We start from the raw sequence: 23,188 nt of genomic DNA, 5'->3' as shown, positions 1-23,188 counted from the left end.
GTTGGAATCCCCTCCAAATAAACACCTTTTAAATCACTCAACTATTTACTGAACAAGCAATAGTTAAGAAACAAAGCCATTTTGAATGGTAAATGCTTACCAACTAAATGGTAATTTTGTTGTGCCCTCAGCAAATACTTAGATATTATAAATTTTGCATGTCATGGACCCTCAAGATTGCTCTGGAATAGTGAAGAACATAAGTTGTAAGTCTATGAATGCCAAGGCTCTGCTCTACCTGTGGTGAAACTGTATAGCTAGATATATTTATTCATATGCTCTTTGGGTAGGTTTTTCTGCAGTATGCTAGCATAATTGCGTGTTAAAAATCTAAGGATTTATAAAAACATACTTTAAATCAAACTTTGCAAGATTATATTGATGTTAGAATTTACAATAAATTTTGGTTTACACTTATAATTTGCTTGCATATTTTTGAAGAGCTAACACTTTAACAAGGTTCAAAGTTCTATAAGCTATATAGGTTCCCTCTTAACCCTATTTCACCTTACAGGAATAAGGAGAGTTACCAGTTCTTCTATATCCCTCAAAAAATACTGTAAAACTTATTTTTTACACTCTAACTAGCTACTTTATATATATTCACATATACATCACTGAAATTAAGCTTAATTTTTATGTTTCTCGCTTATTTTTCTAAGTTTCAGAAAAGTAAGTACAAAAAATTGCAAGAATAGTACAGTGAACATCCACACACCAAATGTTAAGTTTTGCCACATTTGCTTTCTCAGTCTTAATTTGTAGCATTGGTGTCCTACGCTAATATTTTTTTCATCTTTTATTGGTACATTACAATTATACTTAATAGTGGGATTCACTGTGATATAATCATACATGCAGATAACATATTTCTTTAAAAGACTAAACCAGCTGGGCACATGGTACATCCTGTAATCCCAATGACATGGGAGGCTGAGGCAGAAGGATCACAAGTTCAAAGCCAACCTGGGCAGCGAAAAGACCCTATTCCAAAATAAAAATGGCCAAGGATGTAGCTCAGTGGTAAAGCACCCCTGTATCATAAAAGAAAGAAAAGGAAGCAAGGAAAGAAGGAGAAAGAAAACCTGGAAAATTGCTACATTCAGTAATGTTGCCTCATAATATTTTAAATATAATTATGAAATTTAATGCATGTGTAAGTTTACACATATACACTTTATTTTGGTATTCCATAAGTGTGATGTATTTTATTAAATGAGCTCTATATTTCATTTTTCTGCAATTCTAATTAATTTTGGTATGTAAGCCTATATGACTCCTAGAGATTTTAGCATATAAAAATATTCATTATAGAGCTATCAGATCTGTGATTTCTAGTAAGATTCCTAGATACATTTGGTTTACTTAAAAAAAAATAACATTCTAGTTAAATGTGATGGGGCATACCTATAATGCCAGCTGCTTTGGAAGGTGGAGGCAGGAGGATGGTAAGTTCCAAGCCAAGCTGGGCAACATGGAGAAGACCCTGTCTCAAAAAAAAAAGAAAAAGAAAAAAAAAAAGACCCTGGGAGCCAGGATGTACCTCAATGATAGAGCCTGCTTAAGGCCCTAAATTCAATCCCTAGCACCTAAATAAATAATCTTCTGTACTTTGACAGAGTTGAGAAGAAAGAAAGAGCCCGTTTAAAAACAGTAAAATTCAATTCTAAAACAAGAGGAGATAAAGGGGTGAGTATATGAAATCTCTTATTTTTGAAAATAAATGAGGACAGTATACTTTTTCATAATTATCATTTGAGCTAGATTGTTAAGAAAGATTTTACCATAGAATTAACTATAAGCAGCTCTTTCCATGTGCTTTGCAATAATAGTGAGCATTTATTAAAGTACCTATTTCACAGACATTTCCAAATAATCAAAACTACCATTTGATATATTCTTAGCAACATACTTTTGATCAGGGTTATTTTTATAAATGAAATGGATTATATTATCACTACTAATAGTGAAAGCTAGTTTAATATTGACTCCTCTATACTATAGGTGCCTTCAAAATATCAACTGTTAAGAAGTTTATAAGTTCTTGCAAGTGAATTCATGAAAATCTTCTTGTTCTCTGAACCCCCGTCATTGTAGAAATAATTTCTCAATAGAATTCATGTTTTAAATGTTGGAATCAACATGAATATTTATTTGGAGGGAATAATGAAAGTGAGTCCAAAATGTTTTGTAGATAGAAAAGAAATGCATCAATTTTTACATATATAAAGATACGTAAATATATTTACATATTTAAGATATATAAATACATATTTACATATCTTTAGATATATATATTTATATATAGATATGTATTTTTCATTTTTATACTGTGCTTGAGTATAAAAATTTTGGATGCCAGTGGATGAGAAAGTACCAGTTTCACTTATACTACGTTGACTGTAATTCCTGATTATCCTGAACTCACTGCAAGAAATTTTCTAAAAGTAAGCCTAAACTAAGAGCTGAACAAGTTGTGTTGAAATACTTTTCATAGCAATTAGTTTTATGTGTTGGAGGGGTCTTTTTGTTGTTGTTTTTACTCTAAAATAAATATTTGATAATATTTGAAAAGTTAACACAGCAAAATAAATTTACCCTCCATACAACTCTGTTACCAATCACTAAGCACTCAAACATAAAATTTTAAAATATAAGAAATATTGTGTTTGGTCCACAAAATTAAATCTGAGTAAATTCAATAATATATTCAGGTTTTTTGAAAGAAATAAATTCCTTTAAAAGTAACTTGTACCTTTCAGAAAACACAATTTTCAGTATTTAAAATGGAAAATTTTATAGGAGGAAAAAATCCCAAGTAACTGCTTAGGATGTGAAATAAATACAGTGCTTTTTGTGCTTGTTTTATATATGTCTTTAAAAATAATTTAGTACACTACACTTAATTGAAAAAGATTGCATGTTGTAGCTTTTCTTTCATACTAAATTAACGATATATTTATATCTTAGTCTTGTTTGTTGACTGTAACCAACTTGATACACAATCACTGTGTTCTAACACAGCACCAAAAATATGCATGATACTGAGTGGGGTAAAAATACGCTTGCCATTGATACAGAACTGCATTTCTTTCTGTCCTACCATTCCTTTTCTTCCTTTTCCTTTCCTTACATGGTAATTTGTGGACTTTATTTTCACTGCAGAATTAATAATATTTCAGTTTCTCCTTAACACTTTTTAATGGATTTGGCTATTTTGAAATATACATGGAAATTATATATTTAGATACTTAATATATGTATCATAAATTTGTGTTTTCATTTCTTATGTTTATTGCACTCTTGCAATACAACATCAATGACAACAAATAATTAAACATAGTATTTTTATTGAAAATATAGAAAACCTGGAGGTAGTTTGTCTCTTCAGTTTTGTGTTTTCCTCACACATTTTTGTCTTGTTTGCTTATGCTATTTTTGTTTTCACTTTTAATAAATTCTTCACCTGGACGATATTAAATGTAATACATTTAATACATTTCTTAACTAACAAGCACTCTTTCTATCATATTACAATATCTTATTGATATCTCATTTTGGCTAACTGCAAAGATATCAAAAATCAAAACATTTTAAACTTCATGTTTCTTTTGGTTGTGTACTGTGAAACTGACTCTGACCACTATATATGCAGTAGGAGGAGTAAATGACCTTTTATTAAAAACATTTTCAATTTCATTAGATATCATGAATGTTATTACTAAATTCAAAAACAGTGATTCTTTGGAATAAAAAGACTTAGAATTTTCCTTAATTAGTTTACACACAAATTATTCTCTACTGAAACTTACATTTTCTTCTCTCCTTTCTAAAATTTCAAGGGAAGATTTTTATTCATTTGATGCTACTTGACCATTTATAAAACAGTTATAAGTCCAGATTTATCCATGGTGTTTTTTCTCATTATTTTTTACCTCTGCTTAGAGTTTTTAATCTAGTTCCTCAGAGCCTTCAAAATTTAAGGTTGAGGGGCTGGGGTTGTGAGGCACTGGGCTCAATTCTCAGCACCACATATAAATAAATAAATAAAATGTACATAACAACTAAAAAATAAAAATACAAAAAGTTTTAAGATTGAAAATTTAAGGTAGTCTGCTTGGCTAATGATTGAATTAATCATGAATTATTATATGAAAAGGTAAAAATGAAAGCTTAACCTTGTTTTTGTAAAGTTTCTTTTCAAAATTCTCCCATTATAATTGAAGCTAAAAATTACTTTAACTAACTTTAGTACCTTAATTGCCAGCATCACATGCTTCAAAAAAAGGGAATGCCCAAAACCTATTGCCTGGCATTGATATACTTTAAAACAGTTATGTGCAGTAGTCTCCCCACCTTGTCCATGAAGAGTATATTCCAAGACTCCCTTGTGGATGCCTGAAACCATGGATTGTACCAAACTCTACATCCACTGTGGTTTTTCTATAGATTCATACCTATGAGTAAAGTTTAATTTATAAATTAGGCACAGTAGGGGATTAACAACAAATATGTAAAAATAATAGAATAATTATAACATTATATTGTAATCAAACTGCCAGCATAACTACTCTTGTGCTTTGAGGCCATTATTAAATAAAATAAGGGTTACTTGAACACAAGCACTATGACACCGAGACAGTGAATCTGCTAACCAAGATAGATACTGAACACACCCTGGGCAGGGCAGAGCAGGGTAGCATGAGATTTCATCATGCTACTCAAATCAGTGTACAATTTAACACTTAGAACCATTTGTTTCTGAAATTATCCAATCACAAAAAGCAGAATTGCAAATAGGGGGAATCTAATGTAGCATCTTATGACATGAATAAACTCAAGAAAAATGAGAACAAAATCTGTATCCTTTTGGAGCCGGAGGTATGGCCTTATGATAGAACACTAGCATGTGTGAGACCATGAGTTCAATCCCTAGCACCACCCAAAAAAAAAAAAAAAAAAAAGTGAAAAAATATTATGTCCTTTATATTATGCCCTCCACTCTCAAATAATAATAATAATAACAATAAGTTATATTGTCACTGGTAAGTTAGGACATTTTTCTTTTAAATATGAATGCCTATTGCAGAGAAATTAAAAAAGAAGCCATTTCTCTTTAATAGCCTCATCATCCTTCTGTGGGCAGTGAAGAATATTAAATCAGTTGCTCAGTTCTCTCATAGCAATTATCTAATAGACTATTAAAATCTTTAATTTTCTTTGTGACCTTGACAGGCACTAACCTTTTTATTCTCTATGCAGAGTATGGTGCCAATGGACTGAATGTGGTTCTATTTTATTTATTTATATATACTTTTCAAAATAGATAAGTGCAGTGCAGCTTAAAAACAAATAAATCAGTTGTAACAATGTTCAAGTTGGCCAAGAGTCTTGACTCTTCTTCCTTGGCTAAGATAACAGTGAAAAATCTTCTTTTGGACTCTGTATGTATGCCTGATGGACCTTTTAGTTTTCTTTCCATTTTCTAATTCATGCCATAAGCATTTAATTATCTTTTTCCTCCTCCAAAAAGAAAATGAGATTGTGTGTTTTTAAGTATTTAGCATTAGCAACTTACTCAATTTTTTCATTTACTTCTTTTTTTCAATGGTAGCCTTTCTGTTGTTAGTATAGCCACAAACGAAGGGATAAGGGAAAAACTGTGGTCCAAAGTAAAATGAAGATTACAACCTAACACGCAAAAAAAGTTGAGCAACAAAATAACATTAAAAATAAATTTTATAATAGAGCACCTAGCACCATACTTGGATATTTTTCTTGAAACTTATGGATTCATGTAAACAAATATTAGCTTGATTCATGCTATTATAGTAATCTGATTTATTCTTTACCTTTTTTTTTTGTCAAGTAGCATTCCTTATTGTAAGGTATAACTGAATTGTGCTCTTTAAAATTTTTTTAATATTTTAATTTGTAAAATGTTAGAGGAGTTTATACAAAATTAGAAATTTATTTTTTATATGATTAAGTAAAATTCATACAAACTGCACACTGTGGTCACAGGAGTCAGATTCCACAGAGCTGCTAGGCTGGGCCTTTGTACACACAGACAGTAGACATCCCTTTGTTTTGCCCCTCCTTCTCTTCTTCAGCAGTCATTCAATGACAAGCGTAAAAAGAACCTCTTTTCCCGAAAATTTCCCTTCTACAAGAACAAGGACCAGAGTGAGCAGGAAACAAGTGATGCTGACCGTAAGTATGTGGATCCAGTGGTCAACTGAAAATAAATGTAGAGGGACCTACTGCCCTGCAGTTGGTTGTTACCATGGAGACAGTTTCAAGAGCTGCAACAGGTTACTAATTGTGTTGTCCAGGGGAAATGTTAACAGGCATAAATTCATTTGTATACCAATCTTAACCTTTTCTGGCACCTTAGGAACTCTTAAGCAGTGTTTTTGAATTATGTGTTTATAATTTAAACATATAAAAAATAAATAGAATTATTTGAAATAAGAGTTCTTATTTTTAAAAAACAGACATTCAAATAATGTTTTGGAAGAAAAACATAGATACCTGATTTCTAGGTATGGCCTCACCAATCTTTAAATATTAGGTCATCTGGAATCATTCCATTTTATCCCCTTTCTTTATTATGTGTAGACAATGTAAATTTTAAGAATAGCAAGAAATGTCCTTGAATTTTGCACCTCGGCCTTAATCAGTCTCTAAACTAAAACTTCCATCCTTTTATAGATTACATTTCATTTCATTTCCAAACTTTCTGAAATCTATAAAAATGCTCTGTAACATATGTGCACCTGTAATGGTCTTGGAACTGTCTCTTACTGTAGCACCAATTTTATGTATTACTGACAACTATTTTCTTTGATTATCTTTTTATTGCTTGCTCTCTGGGGACTACTCTCTACAGGAGATCCCTGACGACATGGGATCAAAAGGCCTGAGTAAGTGATCAAAATACTCCCAAGTTATTTTTTAACCTCCATCTACAGACCTACCTTATTCAGATAAATTTGAGATTCGTGGTAGTGCCCTTCTGGCATAAGGAGGTGTGTGATTTAGATTGCTTTTAGACTTTTCACTGTTTATAACACACTTGGGATTTTTATTTCTATAATACATACTTTTTGTTTTTCTTACACTCCATTTTTTACATGTCATTTGAAATTTACCTGCTCACAATTATATTTTCCTTTTTGTAATTTTTATGGCAGTCACTTTTTCTAGGGAGTTTTTAATATATAGACTTTTTTAGTTTTTTTTTTTTTAATAGTACTCCCTGCTCTCATTATCAGAATATAGAAATATGCTCCCTTAGAGTTTTGTGTCCTTTTTGTTGTTGTTAGAATCACTTTGATTATGCATTAGAAAAGCATTGTTATGTAAAATTATAAAACAGTAGATTTTAATTATTAGAGAAGAATTGCAGACAAGTTCAAATAGCAATTTTGGAGGGAAATTATATACCTCTTTTCTGAGGCGATTATAAGCAATGAGAAGAGTTACAAGAAATGTTATCCTTTGGTTTTCCTTTAAATCAATATCTTATCTGTTTTGGGGTTTTGTTGTTTTAGTATTCTAAATTTTCTAGCTAGTACTTAATCTTTATATAGAATTTGGCACAGAAGTTGTTATACACAAGGAATTCAGTAAATGTTCAAATGAACTACTGAAGCAAAATTTACTTACATAAATTTTGCAGACAAAATTTTAAATTTGGTTGATCTCAAATTACTTCTTTATGAAAATTTGCCATATACTACTCAGTAACTTTAGGTACAGTGAATCATAAATAATCTTTAGGCTAAATTTTATTCTAAATAGTTCTTTTCATTTGGATCATTAAGCTTTTTGAAAACTTATTTTTTTGTAATTCATTGGTCATTAAGAATATAGCCAGTGTTGCACTGTAATCTATCATATAGAGTTCTATGTATGGACGATTCTGATCTGTTTTCTAAGAGATGTATCCTGTTTGCAAAGGCACAATAAAGTTTTATCTTATAGATTATAGGCAATAAACCCAACTTAACACACACCATACTCATTCTCTGTTCATTTGATTTTGGAAAAAGTTGAGCATATCTAGTAGTTTCAGGGATTTCACTTGACTTTTTAAAATTCTGATATATTTAATTTGTAAATTTTAGACTGATATAATAAGAGTTTTGAAAAATTATAAGAAATGCTTTGTGATGTGTGTATTCCTATGTAAAACACATGGCTTCTCCTGTGTATATTTTTTAAAATTAAAGAAATGCACATTTACAAAAAAGGATATAGCCAATTCTGTGAGCTTTCTAAGATCTACATTAATAAACATTCAGTTTCACAGACTTTTTCTCCTGATTTATGGTAACTTTATATTGTAATATTAATCTAAACTGTAGGCATTTATTTCAACCTTAGGATTTAGATATGCATTAGGTTGAGGACAGTTTACTTTATGTATAATTTTTTCTATTAGGCATACTTTGTTATTTTTACATGTGCCTTTTTAAAATTTTGTAAGGACCATAGATTTTTTTTTATTAATAGTGGCATCCATTTTTTTAAATCTCTTACATTTAAGGGGGGGAAAACAATCTTCAAAACTAGAAAATCATTTTCACAGATTATAGATGCTATAGAATTTATTTTGAGATTATTTTGAGATTGATATATATTTAGAAGTGATATGAATCAGCAAATGTACTTACCCATTTTTACCATCATTGAGATAACAGAGATCTGTGGAACACTTCTAGGAAAAGGAACTAAATGAAGAACTTGGTTCCCATATTGATACTGTTATAATTATAACCTGACATTATATCTCTGGTTCTAACTAAGGGTTGGAATTTGGGAAGCAGAACAATATGAAAAATGGTAACTAATTATCAGACTTAGAAAAGGTTTGACTTTCTGGACAGTAACTTAAGGTCACTTGAATAATAGGTATTGCTTCATCTCATAGGAATTATGAGATGTTACATATGGCCTTAGTTATCTATATTTTGTATAGAGAAAATTAAACAAAATCCTGTGAGATTTTAAAATAAGAAAATACATTCAACCTAATATAGGTAGTCATTAAACCTTGTTGGAACAGAACTCACCTAAGGAATCTGCAGAGTAAGTTATTCCAGAGACATAGAATAACCTATTTAAAATATGTAGAATAATACTGAATATCAAGGAAAATGTATATCCATATGTAAATACACACAACCTATGAAAAATAAGATATTTAATTGACGAGCTGAGAAACAAAAGTGATATCGTAGAATGCTTTTCATATATATGAATCCAAGAGACTGATAAATTATTGATTTGCGGTCTTGACAATTGAAAAAACAGTGAGAGAAATTGCTTTTACTTACACGATTCTGACTAGCAGGACTAACACATACAGTAGAAGTCTACAAGAGTATAGCTAAATCACCATCTTAATTTAAAACTAGAAACAGAAACCTGTATTACTTTTATGCTTTAAGGATGCAATTCTGAAGGAGCTCAAGGCAATAAAACTGGGTAAGATTCCTTTAACAGAGACAAAATAGGAAATTTAGCCCAATAGAAGATATATAAGGTGCATTTGTGACAATCTTTTCATTTTTACAATTTCCCATTTTGTCAAACACCTCAAAATCTCTTCTCAAGCACACAATTTTCCTGTTACATATCTCTTTCCTTTCTTCTCATTCTAAAGACCTATTTTAGCAAAATTCTGCACAGCTCTTAGATGCCAAAATCAGACTTATTTGTGTTTTAAATAAAATATAAGCGTAGTCGTATTGCTTGGGATTGATGATGTAGTATTCAGGGAGAGCAAACTGTCAGGAAGAAATACTTAAGTAGAAAGGTGGAAACTTGGTTAGAGGATTTGAAATGTTTGTGGTTATTTTAAATATCATAAATAAAAAAATGAAAATATGAATATATTTGCATCATGTATATTAAAGGGATGATATTCTTATACTATAAATTTTGAATCAGTAAGAAACAGACCTAACTGTCCATTAGAAAACTAGACAGAAGATAATACAAACACGTTAGCTTTCCCATTAATTTAACAAATACTTGATTGATCAACTTAGATTATTTGGGCTCACGGTTTTGGAGGTTCTGGTCCATTATAGATTGGCCCTCTTATTTTGGGGCCTGTGGCAAAGCAGCACATCATGGTGGGGAGTACATGGTGGAGCAAGCTACTAAACTACATGATAACTGAGAAGCAAAAAAAGAAAGTAGGATCTGAAGCACTGTAGTCTCCTTCAAAGTCATACCCTCCCCCATTGATCTGAAACCTCCATGGAGCCCCACATCTGAAAGTTTCTACCACCTCCCAGTAGTGTCACACTGGGACCAAGCCTTAAAATGTGGGTCTTTTGGAGAAGCTGCAGATCCAAACTATAGCAACAGGATTGCTCAAAAGATAAGCAAAGCTAGGAGTGGTGGTGCACACCTGTTATTCCAGCACTCAGGAAGCTGAGCAGGATGATCATGAGTTCAAAGTCAGCCTCAGCAATTTAACGAGACCCTAAGCAACTTAGAGAAACCCTACCTCTAAATAAAAAATAATTTTAAAAGGTGTTGGGTCCTCCCCTGGGCATCTCCTGCTGTGGAGGCAAACTAGAGGGGACTGCTGAGCTGGTCCTGACCATGTGGCAGATCTTGGGACTGAGTCACTGCAGAGGCGTGAACTGTCACAGCCAGAGGAACAGTGCAGCAGGGGTGACCCAGGACAGTGAGCTGCAAAGATTGTTTTGCACATTGACTGTCACATCTGTGTCTGGACCAGACACGGCGCTGGGCTTCTGCGGGAGGTTCTTACCGTTTATATCCTGAGCATCAGTCAGAATCATTACCAGGTGGCTGCACCCCGTGAGCGGGCAGATGTGCAGATCAAGTATACTTGACTCTACTCTCCTCTCAGTGTAACTTTTATATGAAATAAAGTGACAGTTAAAAAAAAAAAAAGGAGGGGTGCCAGGTTGGGCATGTGGCTGAGTGGTTAAGATCCCCTAGGCTCAATTCCTGGTACAAAAAAAAAAAAAAAAGATCAGCAAATTAAATAAGCATATATAAAAATGTTTAATAAGTTTCCTAGTAATCAATAAACAGAATAAAGGAAACTCCAGTGATAAGTAGATGGTTCTATGAAATGGCTTCTCTTTAACATAGGTATAATCTTTCTGGAAAAGCATCTTTTGACCCACTAAATTCTCTTCAGGGAATTATCCTAAGGACATAATGAGCAATGGAGATAAATACTTATTATATTTGAATGTTTATCATTATTTAGAAATAACAGCAAAAAAATAAAATTGAAACTATCCTAAAATGACTTAGTGGGGAAATGGTTAATGAAGTATAAATTACCCATACTTTGTAGTTTTATGTAACCATTGAAAATCATTCTGAAAATGACATGGGAAATGCTTAATATATAAATGAAAAAGTAATATGAAAGTGTACATATGCTCAGATATGCAAATAAAATGTTGGGGGTTATTTCAAATAGTTGTTTCAAACATTCTTGTACGTGGCTTTTGGTGACCCTACATATTGCCTTTCTTTGGGACAAATAAGTAGGAAAGGACAGAATTGCTGGGTCATATGCATGTGTCCAGCTGTAATAGGTATAGTTAGTCTTCTGTATCAATGGGTTCCACATCTGTGTATTCATCCAATCATGGGCTGAAAATATTGAGGGGGGTTCCATAAATTTGCAAAACACAAAACTTGAAGTTGCTGTGTTTACTAAACATTACACTGAATCCATGCAAATGGGGTGATATGTGGGCATAACCTTCTGAAGCCTCCTACCATTTCACAGATCTTCAGTCTCTCTAGTGCTTGTTTGAGCATCATTTGCTTTCTATCTTCTTGTGTAATTGTAGATCTGTGATGGTTATGTGTGTACGCAGAGACATTTTTTTTCTCATTATTCCCTAAATTATACTGTGTAACAACTATTTATTAAATAGCATTTACAGTGTATTCGGTATTAAGTAATCCAAACATTAATTTAAAGTTTATGGGAGAATGCTGAGGATGTAACTCAGTGGTACAGCATTTGCCTGCATTGCAAGAGGCCCCAGGATCCATCCCAGCACCCCTCAAAAAACAAAGTATATGGGAGGGTGTGCCTAGATTACGTGTAAACACTGAACTATTTTATAGAAGTGACTTTTGCATCCTCAGATTTTGGTCCTCTCCCAGGTCCTGGATGGAACCAGTCCTTAATGGATAGTTTTCCAAAATATTTTTACCAATTTGCCTATCTCCAGTATATTTCATTTGCTACATATCCTTGTCTATGTTTTTAGCATGTTTATTTGTTTTATTTTGTTTTATTTTAGCCATTCTGGTACATGGTAGAAATATTCCTTGTCATTTTAATTTGCATTTCCCTAATAGTAAATTTTTAAAGTAAATTTGAACGACTTTTTTCTATATTTTTTTGGCCATTCGAATACCTTCTTTGGTAAAGTGCCTTCAGGAAGTTTTGATGTTGTTGTTTTATTTCTGGTTCTTTATTGTTGTTGTTGTTTGCTTGTTTGTTTTGTTGTTGTTAGTATTGGCAGTGCTGGGATTGAACCAAGGGATTCATGCTGCTAGGCAAAGCCCTCTTCCACTGAGCTAAATCCCAAACCCAAAATTTATTTTTAATTGTCAGGGACGAAAAATCATGTTACCTTTCTAACAAATTCTCACACCATGATTATGATGATGGTAATCCAAGGCCCAGACTTTTAATAGCAAGGTTTTATTATAAAGGAGCTAAATAAAAGAGTATTTGAAAGAGCCTGCAGATTTTGATTATTGAATAGCTTTTGGCAGTCTTAAAGAGTTCCAGGTGAGTAGGTGAATCCAAAATAAAAAAGATAGAATAAGAGTATAATAGTATCTTTAAATTTCTATTATATAACATGTCATATGCATTCAATGGTAGAATAGTAAAAATAAACCCCACAAGTATTTATTTACCTGTCTTCCATAATTATTATCTCAATTAATTTTTCTTCAGCACTCTTACTTCCCCCTCTCCACTCCATTGCAATAACTAATTTTTCTTTCTTTTACAAATTAGAGACTATATAGTCTATAATCTCTAATTTGTAAATTTAAGATTTTTCTTTTTTTAATGTGACATTCCGACTTCTGGGAATGAATTTTAAGAAAATAGGACAGAGCTAGGTGTAGTTACGCACACCTGTAATCCCGTGGCTTGGGAGGCTGAGGCAGGAGGATTGCAAGTTCAAAACCAAACTCTGCAATTTAGTGAGTCCTTAAGCAACTTAGTGAGGCCCTGTCTCAAAATAAAAAAAAACAAAAAAACACTGGGATGTGGCTAAATGGTTAGTGCCCTTGGGTTCAATCCCCAGAAAGGGGCGAGGGGGAAGCGGACAGGACAGGTAAAAAGTTATAAAATAAAAGCATTTATAATTGTTGATAATTATAAAAACAAAACAGTTTAAGATATACTAAAATGTCTAAATAATAACAAATCCAATGTAATCTAATATTTAAAAGATTTAACCTTTAAAAGGTTTTTTTTTGTAGACAGATACAATACCTTTATCTTATTAATTTATTTTTATATGTTGCTGAGGCTTGAACCCAGTGCCTCACATATACTAGTCAAGCACTCCATCACTGAACCAACCCAATATTGTACACTTTTAAATAATTGTTTTGAAGTCTTTGTAGTAACATGAAAATAAATTTTTAAATGTAAGCTGAAAAATAAACACCATTTTACGTGTGCTTATCATATATTAGTCAATTCTACTTGCAGTAACCATGATAAAGTTACAACTTGTCTTTTGTAAATTAGAATAATAGACTTACTTTTCACTATGATAGCAATTCAAAAACATTTTTTTTCAAACCAAGAATTGTTGTTGTTGTTTGTTGTTGTTGTTGTTGTTTTAACTTGAAATCTTAAGGATCTGCCATTTCTCTGTATGTGCCCATAGTGCTATTTGATTTTAAGAAGCCTACCTAGTAGGTGTTATGGCATAGCAAATATTTATCCTCGGACTTTTTTGTTGTCCTTAAATTTTTATTTTCTTTCCCTAACAGCAATTTAGGTTTACCTTTCATTAAATTTTTTTTATACTTTTATAAATAAAAGTATACAAAAAAGCACATACATAAATAAAATTATTAGTCTTGAGTGGGTACAGTGCTGCACATCTGTAATCCCAGCAACTCAGGGAGGCTGGCTGAGGAATCTAAAAGTTCAAGGCCAGCTTGGGAAATTTAGTAAGACCCTCAGCATATTGACAAAACCCTGACTTAAAAGAAAAAATAAAAAGGGATAGAGTTAATAATGTGTTATTAATCTGTGTTAATAATATCCCTGGGTTCAATCCCTAGTACCAAAAACAAAGTTAGTCTCTTCTTTATTGAAGGAAGATATTTATTGAAAGATTACATTTACATATATAAGAAGAGTGCCTGTTTAATGAAGTTATGAAATGGGGTCACTTTGAAGAGGAAAGATCAGGCAATTTTTTAATAGATATTTTTGTTTCTAATGAATTTTTTTTCAATGTTCTACAAAGCATCTACTGTTAATTTTATTAAGGTGGAGTTTCTAAGAAATACTGGTCTATTTTAAAATGTAATTCCCAAGCTGTAGAATTCTCTTCCCTTTAACTTTTTATGAGACATTTAATTTGATGTCTAAAATGCTTTTTATAATCTCAAAAATATAGATTTTCATTTCTCTTCAGCAACAAGAAAGAGGCTATACTGAAAAACAAAATCTATTTTTAAATTACAAAGACATTTCTTCATTAATATGGGCAGCTATTTATTCAAATATAATTTGTCTCCTTTCCTGGTCCTTAACTGTTTCATAAACTAAATTCAGTGATGCCAAATATACTTTCTTTGTCATATTGTACTTACTATTAATTATATAGATTTTGTTTGTAAAGTGTTGTATAAAAAATAGTGTTATCCTTAATTACAGGTATTTGCCCTTTCTGATTCTTGTTTATTTGAAAAAAATTAAACTTCAGAAAATCAAAAATACTTTTTAAAACTTTATATCTCAACATTTTGTAATGTCATCATGTTTTATTTTAATGTTTTATTTTAATAATTTGCTTTTATCAGTTTTTTATATTCATGACACTGTGTTTTCTTTATTTTTTTCATTGTCCTGCAATTTCAGAGCATGTAACTTCTAATGCCAGCGATAGTGAAAGTAGTTACCGTAAGTGTTTTAAATTACTTGTTCTTTTGTTATCTGAAATACTACGCATTCTTTGGGTAGCCTTTTCCTTAACAGTGTCTTCTATAAACTGAAAATCAGATGTTTAATATTTTAAAATCAGGAAAAGCCAAGACAAATTATGTACTTGCAAAAATAAAATCATACTACAGGTTCAGCATCTCTGATCCAAAAATGAAAGAAACTTTTCAGTACCAATGTGATGATCAAAAACTTTATGACTCTGGAGCATTTTGGATTTCAGGTTTTCAAATTAAGGATACTCAGCTTGTAACTTCTATGCAAATATTTCAAAATAAAAAAAAATAACCTTAAAATCTGAAACAAGCATTTGGGATAAGGAATATTCAGTGTATACATTAAATTAATTTCTGAAGTTTTAATATAAAAAAGTAAATTTTCATCTGGTTAATTGGGACATTAACTTGTATTTTGATATTTTGTTTTGTAATTGTCTTTTTAACATGGGATTTAAAATAATGTTTTTTTAGTAATGCTAAATCATAACCAACTTTATTTCCTTTCTTACTCTGCCTCACCAGGAGTTATCTGGGTCTAGTCATTATTTATCACCACCTGTATGGTGAACGTAAGAAGTAAGAAAGGAAAATTTTTAAACCATTGCTTAAAAAGTAATACTGTTTTCTTTCTTGGTGTTTTGTAGTATATTCTTGGTATTGTTAAGTGAACTTTAGAAGCATGTCAAGTTTTTAAACAGATTGGGGCATGGGAGGAGGGGAAAGTACATAAATTACCAGTTGTAGCACCTTAAAAATTAAAATTGCTTTTTTAACTTCTTTTTTTTTTTTTAACTGCTCTCTAACATGAAAGTAATCTTGATTACAGATGAGTATGGCTGCTCTAAAGGTCCATCCTGTTAATATCTATCCCCAGTATTTTTTCATGTTGACAATATATACTTTTAACCCTCATTTATTTAATTGACTATTTTTTTCTATGTAAGAGTTACTTAATATTTTTTCTTTTTATTGTGGGCATGTGATTTCTTATATTTCAGCATTGTATTAACTTATAACTGGAACCCACTATAGAATAATAAGTGGCTTTCTAGACTCAAAAGAGGTAATGAAAGTATATACTGTCTCTTTCACCATTTGCATGAATTATTAAGGTGTGGAATATTCAAATTGCATGTTTTTGCTAGTGTGTAAACTATGTTTTATATCTAGTTTTTTATAATTCAGCTTATAAAATATCTGTTTAATATATTATAATAATGAAATTAAAACAAAAAAATGCATTTTAAAGTAGTAAAGAATATTAACCCAGTATGTGAACTTAAAAGACCTATAACTGTAGATGCACAGTATAAGTCAATGACAAAATTACTGATAAAGTTTTTATAGAATCTTGATAAAAAGAAAATCTTCAAATACATTAACCAATTTTTGTTGCTTTTGTTAATAATGCTTGGATTCTGGTTTGTTTTCTATATGTGTGTTTTTGTTAGAAACTTTTTCTTTTCGCTGAGTTCAGATATTAATTGCAGGCTCTTTTATTTAATATATTTCCTAAGAGCTAAACCTTTAATTTAACCTTCAGAAGCTTTAATTTCTAATGTGGTTTTAAGATCAAGGGAAAATGTATTTTGTTGGAAGGAAAGTATTTAGTTTTATCTAAAGTTATTCTTTAACTCACTTTAACTGATGTTTTTCAACTTTGAATTAAGGGTGGGCAATTTAGCTTAGTAGTAGAGCTAGCATGTATGCAGCCCCAGGTTCAATCTCCAACATCAAAAAATAAATAAATAAGTAAAGAAATTGAAAAGTAGAATAATCAGTGAATTTTTTCATCAGTGAAATAGTGACAGTTTTACTGTTGTATTCAAAATTTTTAATTGTAAGATAGTTGCAATTATTTTTAAAATAAAATATACTCTTAAATATTATAATTGGTAGACCCAGAAAAGGAGCACATTTTTAATAGTAGAATAACAAAGATAGTCCTTGAATAAATAGCACATTTATATTTTGTTTTATATTTATCAAACTTGTTTTTATGACCTAATAATTTGTCTATTTTCAACTAAATCTTACAGTTAAGATATGATATAAATTACCTTTTTCTACATCTTTGCCATTTTCTCAAGAAAGTTTTAATAATTCATATGGTATCTATAAAGAATTAAATTAGCAAGTTATCATTCCAAATTTTCTTATCTATGCTTTAATTTCTGATAGGTGGTCAAGAAGAATATGTGTTGTCTTATGAACCAGTGAATCAACAAGAAGGTTTGTAAAGCCCATTGATGTCTTATAGTCTTATTTTTTTTTTAATATCTTAATTTGGAAAACAGTTCTGTCTCATGCCTTAAAAAATTGTTATATTAGAATTTTAATACATTTTTAAATGTACATTTTAGTACATTTAGTACATTTTTACTATATGGATATGTGTAGAAATTTATTACATGAATTTTAGGAAACATGGTTTTAACACAGTATATTAGAAATAATATAAAGTTTATTATAAATATGATTTATATTAGCATTTTACTTCCTAAGCAACCTTCCACCATTCATAATAGCATCACTGTCCTTTCAATAAGCATTTTTTTTATTAATCTTAGAAGCAATCTTTGACTTTTCTCTATTCCTTATCTTCCTCATCCAGTCAAGTTCTAGTCCCTATTTATTCTACTTCTGTCATATCTTTCTTACTAACAATTTCCTTTTCATCCCTCCTACCACAATAGTAGTTCTGATTCTCTAATCACTCCTTACAACCTATTATATACATTCTGTTAGATCATCTTTCTAAATCACTACTGTGATTACATCACTTTGTACACTCAATTTCTGTTTTGCCCTTCTTTGCTCTGCTTCCTTACAATTTCTGCTTCAAAAACCATCAGTAGCCAGGCACAGTTGCACATGTCTATAATCCCATCTACTTGGGAGCCTGAGATAGGAGGATCATAAGTTCAAAGCCAGCCTTGGCAATTTAGCAGGACCCTGTCTCAAAATAAAAATTTTAAAGGAGGCTAGAGATGTAGGTCAGTGGTAGAGCACCCCTAGAGTCAATCCCCAGTACCACAAAAATTAATAGGATTTTAAAAATCAGTAAAACACTTTTTTCCTCATTTATAATGACATAATATTAGCAATATATGGAAACATCTCCTAAAAATGCTTAATTTAATTTGGTTGATTTATAGCAGGAAATTGAGTCAAGTTGAAGAGTTTTTTTTCAGGTTTTTTTTTAATTTTAATTAGTTACACATGACAGTACAATGATCTTGACATATCATACATTTGAATCAGATGGGGTATAATTTCTCATTTTTCTGAGTGTCCAGATTGCAGAATCACATTGGTCATACAGTCATGTATATACCCACAGCAATAATAATATCTATTTTATTCTGCTGTCCTTCCTTCCCCCCCTTCCCTTCCCCTCCCCTCTCTCCTACCACTTCTCTCTACCCAATCTAATGTGACAAAGTTCTTTTTTTTTTTCCCTCATATCGTCATACATGTATTCTGTATAACCATAAGGGTCTCCTTCCATCTTCCGTGCAATTCCCCTTCTCCCTCCCTTTCCCTCCCACCTCTCTTCCCTATTTAGTGGTAATCTTCTTCTCATGCTCTTCCTCCCTACCCCATTTTGAGTCATCCCCCTTATATCAGAGAAGACATTCAGCCTTTGTTTTTTAGGGATTGGCTAACTTCACTTAGCATAATATGCTCTGATGCCATCCATTTCCCTGCAAATGCCATGATCTTGTTATTTTTTAGTGCTGAGTAATATTCCATTGTGTATAAATGCCGCATTTTTTTAATCCGTTCATTCATTGAAGGGCATCTGGGTTGGGTCCACAGTGTAGCTATTGTGAATTGTGCTGCTGTAAACGTTGATGTGGCTGTGTCCCTGTAGTATGCTCTTTTTAAGTCTTTTTGGTATAGTCTGAGAAAAGGAATAGCTGGGTCAAATGGTGGTTCCATTCCCAGCTTTCCAAGGAATTTCCATACTGCTTTCCAAGTTGGCTGCACCAATTTGCATTGTACCAGCAATGTATGAGTGTACCTTCCCCCTCCCCCCCCCCCGCATCCTCGCCAGCACTTGTTGTTGTTTGACTTCATAATGGCTGCTATTCTTACTGAAGTGAGATGGTATCTTAGAGTAATTTTAGTTTGCCTGTCTCTGATTGCTAGAGATGGTGAGCACTTTTTCGTGTATTTGTTGATTGATCTTAATAAAGGTTTATGAAATAGCAAATTAGTCAACTTGGTTGATGGTACAGTGGTATAGTAAAAGAAGAAAAATATTTTTCAGGACAATTCAGGATATTTTTGGTCTCTGTTGAAATAAAATACATTAATGTTTGTTGTGTTTATTCCTTTTAACATGTAGTTTGTCTTTATAGTTAATTATACTCGACCAGTTATCATATTGGGACCTATGAAAGACAGAATAAACGATGACTTGATATCGGAATTTCCTGACAAATTTGGATCCTGTGTTCCTCGTGAGTAACCAAAATAAAACTCTTAATTATTGTTCTAAATTGTCTGTCACTGTGTAATAAAAGTAAACATAATTATTTTTAATGATTTGTAGTTATTTTATCAATTATTTCTCTGCCCTCTGTATTATTTTATTTTTTCCAATTTAAATTAATGTCTGTTGTGTTAAAGTTTACAAAGTAATTATTTTAAATAAAAAATGGATTTATTGTGTTTTTAATATTAAACACCTCCCCAAGCTCTTTTTCTATTAAAGATACAACCAGACCAAAACGAGATTATGAGGTAGACGGCAGAGATTATCATTTTGTGACTTCAAGAGAGCAGATGGAAAAAGATATCCAGGAGCATAAATTCATTGAAGCTGGCCAGTATAACAATCATCTTTATGGAACAAGTGTTCAGTCTGTTCGAGAAGTAGCAGAAAAGGTGAGCATCAAAGTAATTCCAGAATATAGTTTCTGATCCGGTGTGCCTTTGACAGTATTAAAGAGTGATAGGATAGAACTTTTGCTTCATATGTTTGGAGAACATAAAATAGATGAATTATGATTTATTCATATAGTGGGATACAGCAACTAGAATGAATAAACTAATAACTAATATACCCACTAGTTAAGTGCATCCACATTGGTAAATCTAAGAATTATAATAGTGAATTGTAGAAGGAATTAGTAAAGATAAAAGCAAAAAGTATTGATCCCCAGCGCTACGGAGAAAAGCAAAAAGCAATTGGTAGAAAACCAGAATAGTAGAGCCAATAAACTGACAAGCTGATTCTATGACAGGGTTGGGAGGATAAGGAAGCTCAGACAAAACTATCAGCTAACTGATTAAGAAAAAAGGGAGGAAGCACAAATAAGAAAAACTTAAAATGACAAGGGGAAATAAATATAAACCAAGACTTTTTTTTTGAACTGACTTTTTATACAAATAAATGTTATACAAATTAAAAATCTTTTTAAAGAGAAATTGCAAATTGCCAAAATGTAATACATACAAAAAGCAAAACAAACCAGGCATAGAAGAAACAAGTAATTAAAGGATCTTCTACCAAAAATGAGCATTAGGCCCAGATTGTAATTTTTATCAAACATTTAAGATCAAATATTCCCAGTGTTGCTTAAACAATTGCAGAGACTAAATAGAGAATCTTGGACTTGACTTTAAATTGCAAAAAAAAAAAAGAGAAGAAACCTTTCCAAATTATTGAGATTGAAAAACCTGACAAAGATTACCAAAAATAAAATTCTAGCCCAGTGACATGAATGTCAGTGCATAAAGTTTAATGATTTATTAGTAAACAGTCCAACACCACTTTCAAAAAGTACTGATCATGACTGAATACAATTTATTTTAGTAAATGCAAAGATAATTCGGTATTAGACAATATATTACAAACTAAAGAAAAAATTATTATCTTTGCAGAAGACATTTGATAGAATTAAGTACTCAAGGTGTAGAAACTAATGAATAACTCATTAACATTGTGTTTATGCCAAAAAGTAGCTTCCCAACCAAACTCAGAGGCTAGACATGCCCACTCTCTACTGTTTAACACTGTGTTCGGAATTTTAGCCAAGGAAGCTAAACAAAACAAAGAACTAAAAAAAAAGATAAAGCTGTTTACAGATGTGTGTATATGTAAATATATATGTATGTATATGTATATACATACATATATATATGATATATATGTATATATATAAACATATTTGTAAACAGCTTTATCTTTTTTTAGTATATGTATGTATGTGTGTGTGTGTATACACACAGAAAAACCCAAAGGAATTTATATATAAACTATATATACTATAAAAGAACTTAGTGAAGTAGCTATTAAATAAAATTAACAAATAATCAGTGACCTTCACCAGTCACAAAAGTACATAACTCTGATTTTAATTAATTAAGTTTGGAACAGTAAAAGTTCATGTGTGTTCCCAGAAATCACTTCTTTCAGTTATTACCTCCCTTCTGAAAAGTAAGTGCTATCGTGACTTAATTCATCATCAATTAATTTTTCCAGGTTTTAAACTTTATAAAGTGGACCTATGTTGTTTACATTATTTTTTACCTGGCTTCTTTGGCTTTAGAAGAGAATACAAGGTGGTTCTGTGGTGCTGGTAATATTTTGTTTTATGATCTGTGTAACCAGATGCTGGTTACATAGGTGCATTTATTTTATGGCTATACACATGATTTGGGTATTGTTCTATATTTTTAATTATAGATAAATAAAAATAGTAAAAAGAAAAAGTAGTGAATTGAATTAGTCAGTTTTGCATTACTATAATGAAATATATGAGACAATTAACCTTATAAAGAGAAAACATTTATTAAGTTCATAGTTGTGGAGGTTCAGAATCCAAGATCAGGCAACCCCAATGGTTTGGCATCTGATAAGGGCAGATTGTAGCACATCATGGCAGGAATGTGTATGTTGATTAAGCAGTCACATTTCAAGAATATGTATAGGGTCCCAAGTTCTTTTGAAGCATACCCCCATCCCCACCTGTGACAAAAGTCCTCTCCTAAAAGGGTTCACAGCACATCCCGACACTGCCACTGTGGGGACCAGGCCTTTACTTATGGACCTTTGGGAAACATTTATCCAAACAATAGCATGAATATATCATTTATACAAATTTTTAAATCATAGGATAGTCTGTATGATTTATGGATTTCATGTTTACTAAACATTAAAACACAATGGAAATAGTACATACATAGACAGCTACTATTAGAGTAGTTTCCCTTTGTTTTTTGTTTGTTGGGGGGGCTTATTGCTCCCCCCACCCCCACCACACACCATTTCTTGTTACCAGGGATTGAACCCAGGGGGCACTTTAGCACTGAGCTAAACCTACCCAGACCAATTTATTTTTTGAGACAGGGTCTTGCTAAATTGCCTTAAACTACCCTTAAACTTAGGATCCTCCTGCCTCAGCCTCCCTAGATGCTGGGTTTACAGGTATGTACCACTGCACCCAGCTAGTAGTTTTCCTTTGAAAGAAGAGAAAATAGTTGGAGTTGTAACTGTTTTGGAATATCTTTCCTTCGAATTCTCATTTAAAATTTACAAACCACACCCTTAGCCTAACTAAAAGACAAATAATAACACTTCAAATTACTGAGAAATATAAAAGTAAACACCAAATTCCAGTGGAATATTTTTGAGGCAAACTCTGTAGAAAGCAAAAGCAGTCTGGAGGAATAAAATGCATGAAAAAAGAAGAAAGAAAAAAGAAGAGGAAACAGTGAACCTCAGATTGATCTGAAATCCCTTCACAAAGAGAAAGTCTACTATAAGTTAAAATTACCAAAACAAAAGTCCTGCAAGTTCACAGTAGGTAAAAGCAGAGAAAGGACTCAAAAGGTGATAGTTTGGGTAAGGCACCTCTTCAGTGGAGAAAAGAATAAAAAGGGAGGAGTTTCCTTGACATACAACTGATGATATACATACAGCAAAGACAAAAATAAT

At 31.6% G+C, this 23,188-nt stretch overlaps 1 protein-coding gene across 8 annotated transcripts in view; it reads left to right on the top strand.

The window, feature by feature from the left end:
• The window catches only part of DLG1 (discs large MAGUK scaffold protein 1), a 275,660-nt gene that overhangs the window by 230,854 nt on the left and 21,618 nt on the right, over nt 1-23,188 (top strand). For 4 of the 8 annotated variants that reach the window (XM_081300853.1, XM_081300856.1, XM_081300851.1 and 1 more), the window contains 6 exons: nt 1,620-1,689; nt 6,114-6,213; nt 15,158-15,199; nt 17,419-17,469; nt 19,605-19,706; nt 19,961-20,133. In XM_081300853.1, the coding sequence (XP_081156979.1) occupies nt 1,620-1,689; nt 6,114-6,213; nt 15,158-15,199; nt 17,419-17,469; nt 19,605-19,706; nt 19,961-20,133 (538 nt within the window). Of the gene's footprint in view, nt 1-1,619; nt 1,690-6,113; nt 6,214-6,892; nt 6,927-15,157; nt 15,200-17,418; nt 17,470-19,604; nt 19,707-19,960; nt 20,134-23,188 lie in introns of all 8 variants that reach the window. The other 4 variants (XM_081300858.1, XM_081300855.1, XM_081300857.1 and 1 more) reach the window with 2 other exon arrangements.

This window comes from Spermophilus citellus (assembly GCF_964194105.1).
Source record: "Spermophilus citellus genome assembly, chromosome: 7".
Classification (NCBI taxonomy): Eukaryota; Metazoa; Chordata; class Mammalia; order Rodentia; family Sciuridae; genus Spermophilus; species Spermophilus citellus.
This window is presented reverse-complemented; position numbering and strand designations above follow the sequence as displayed.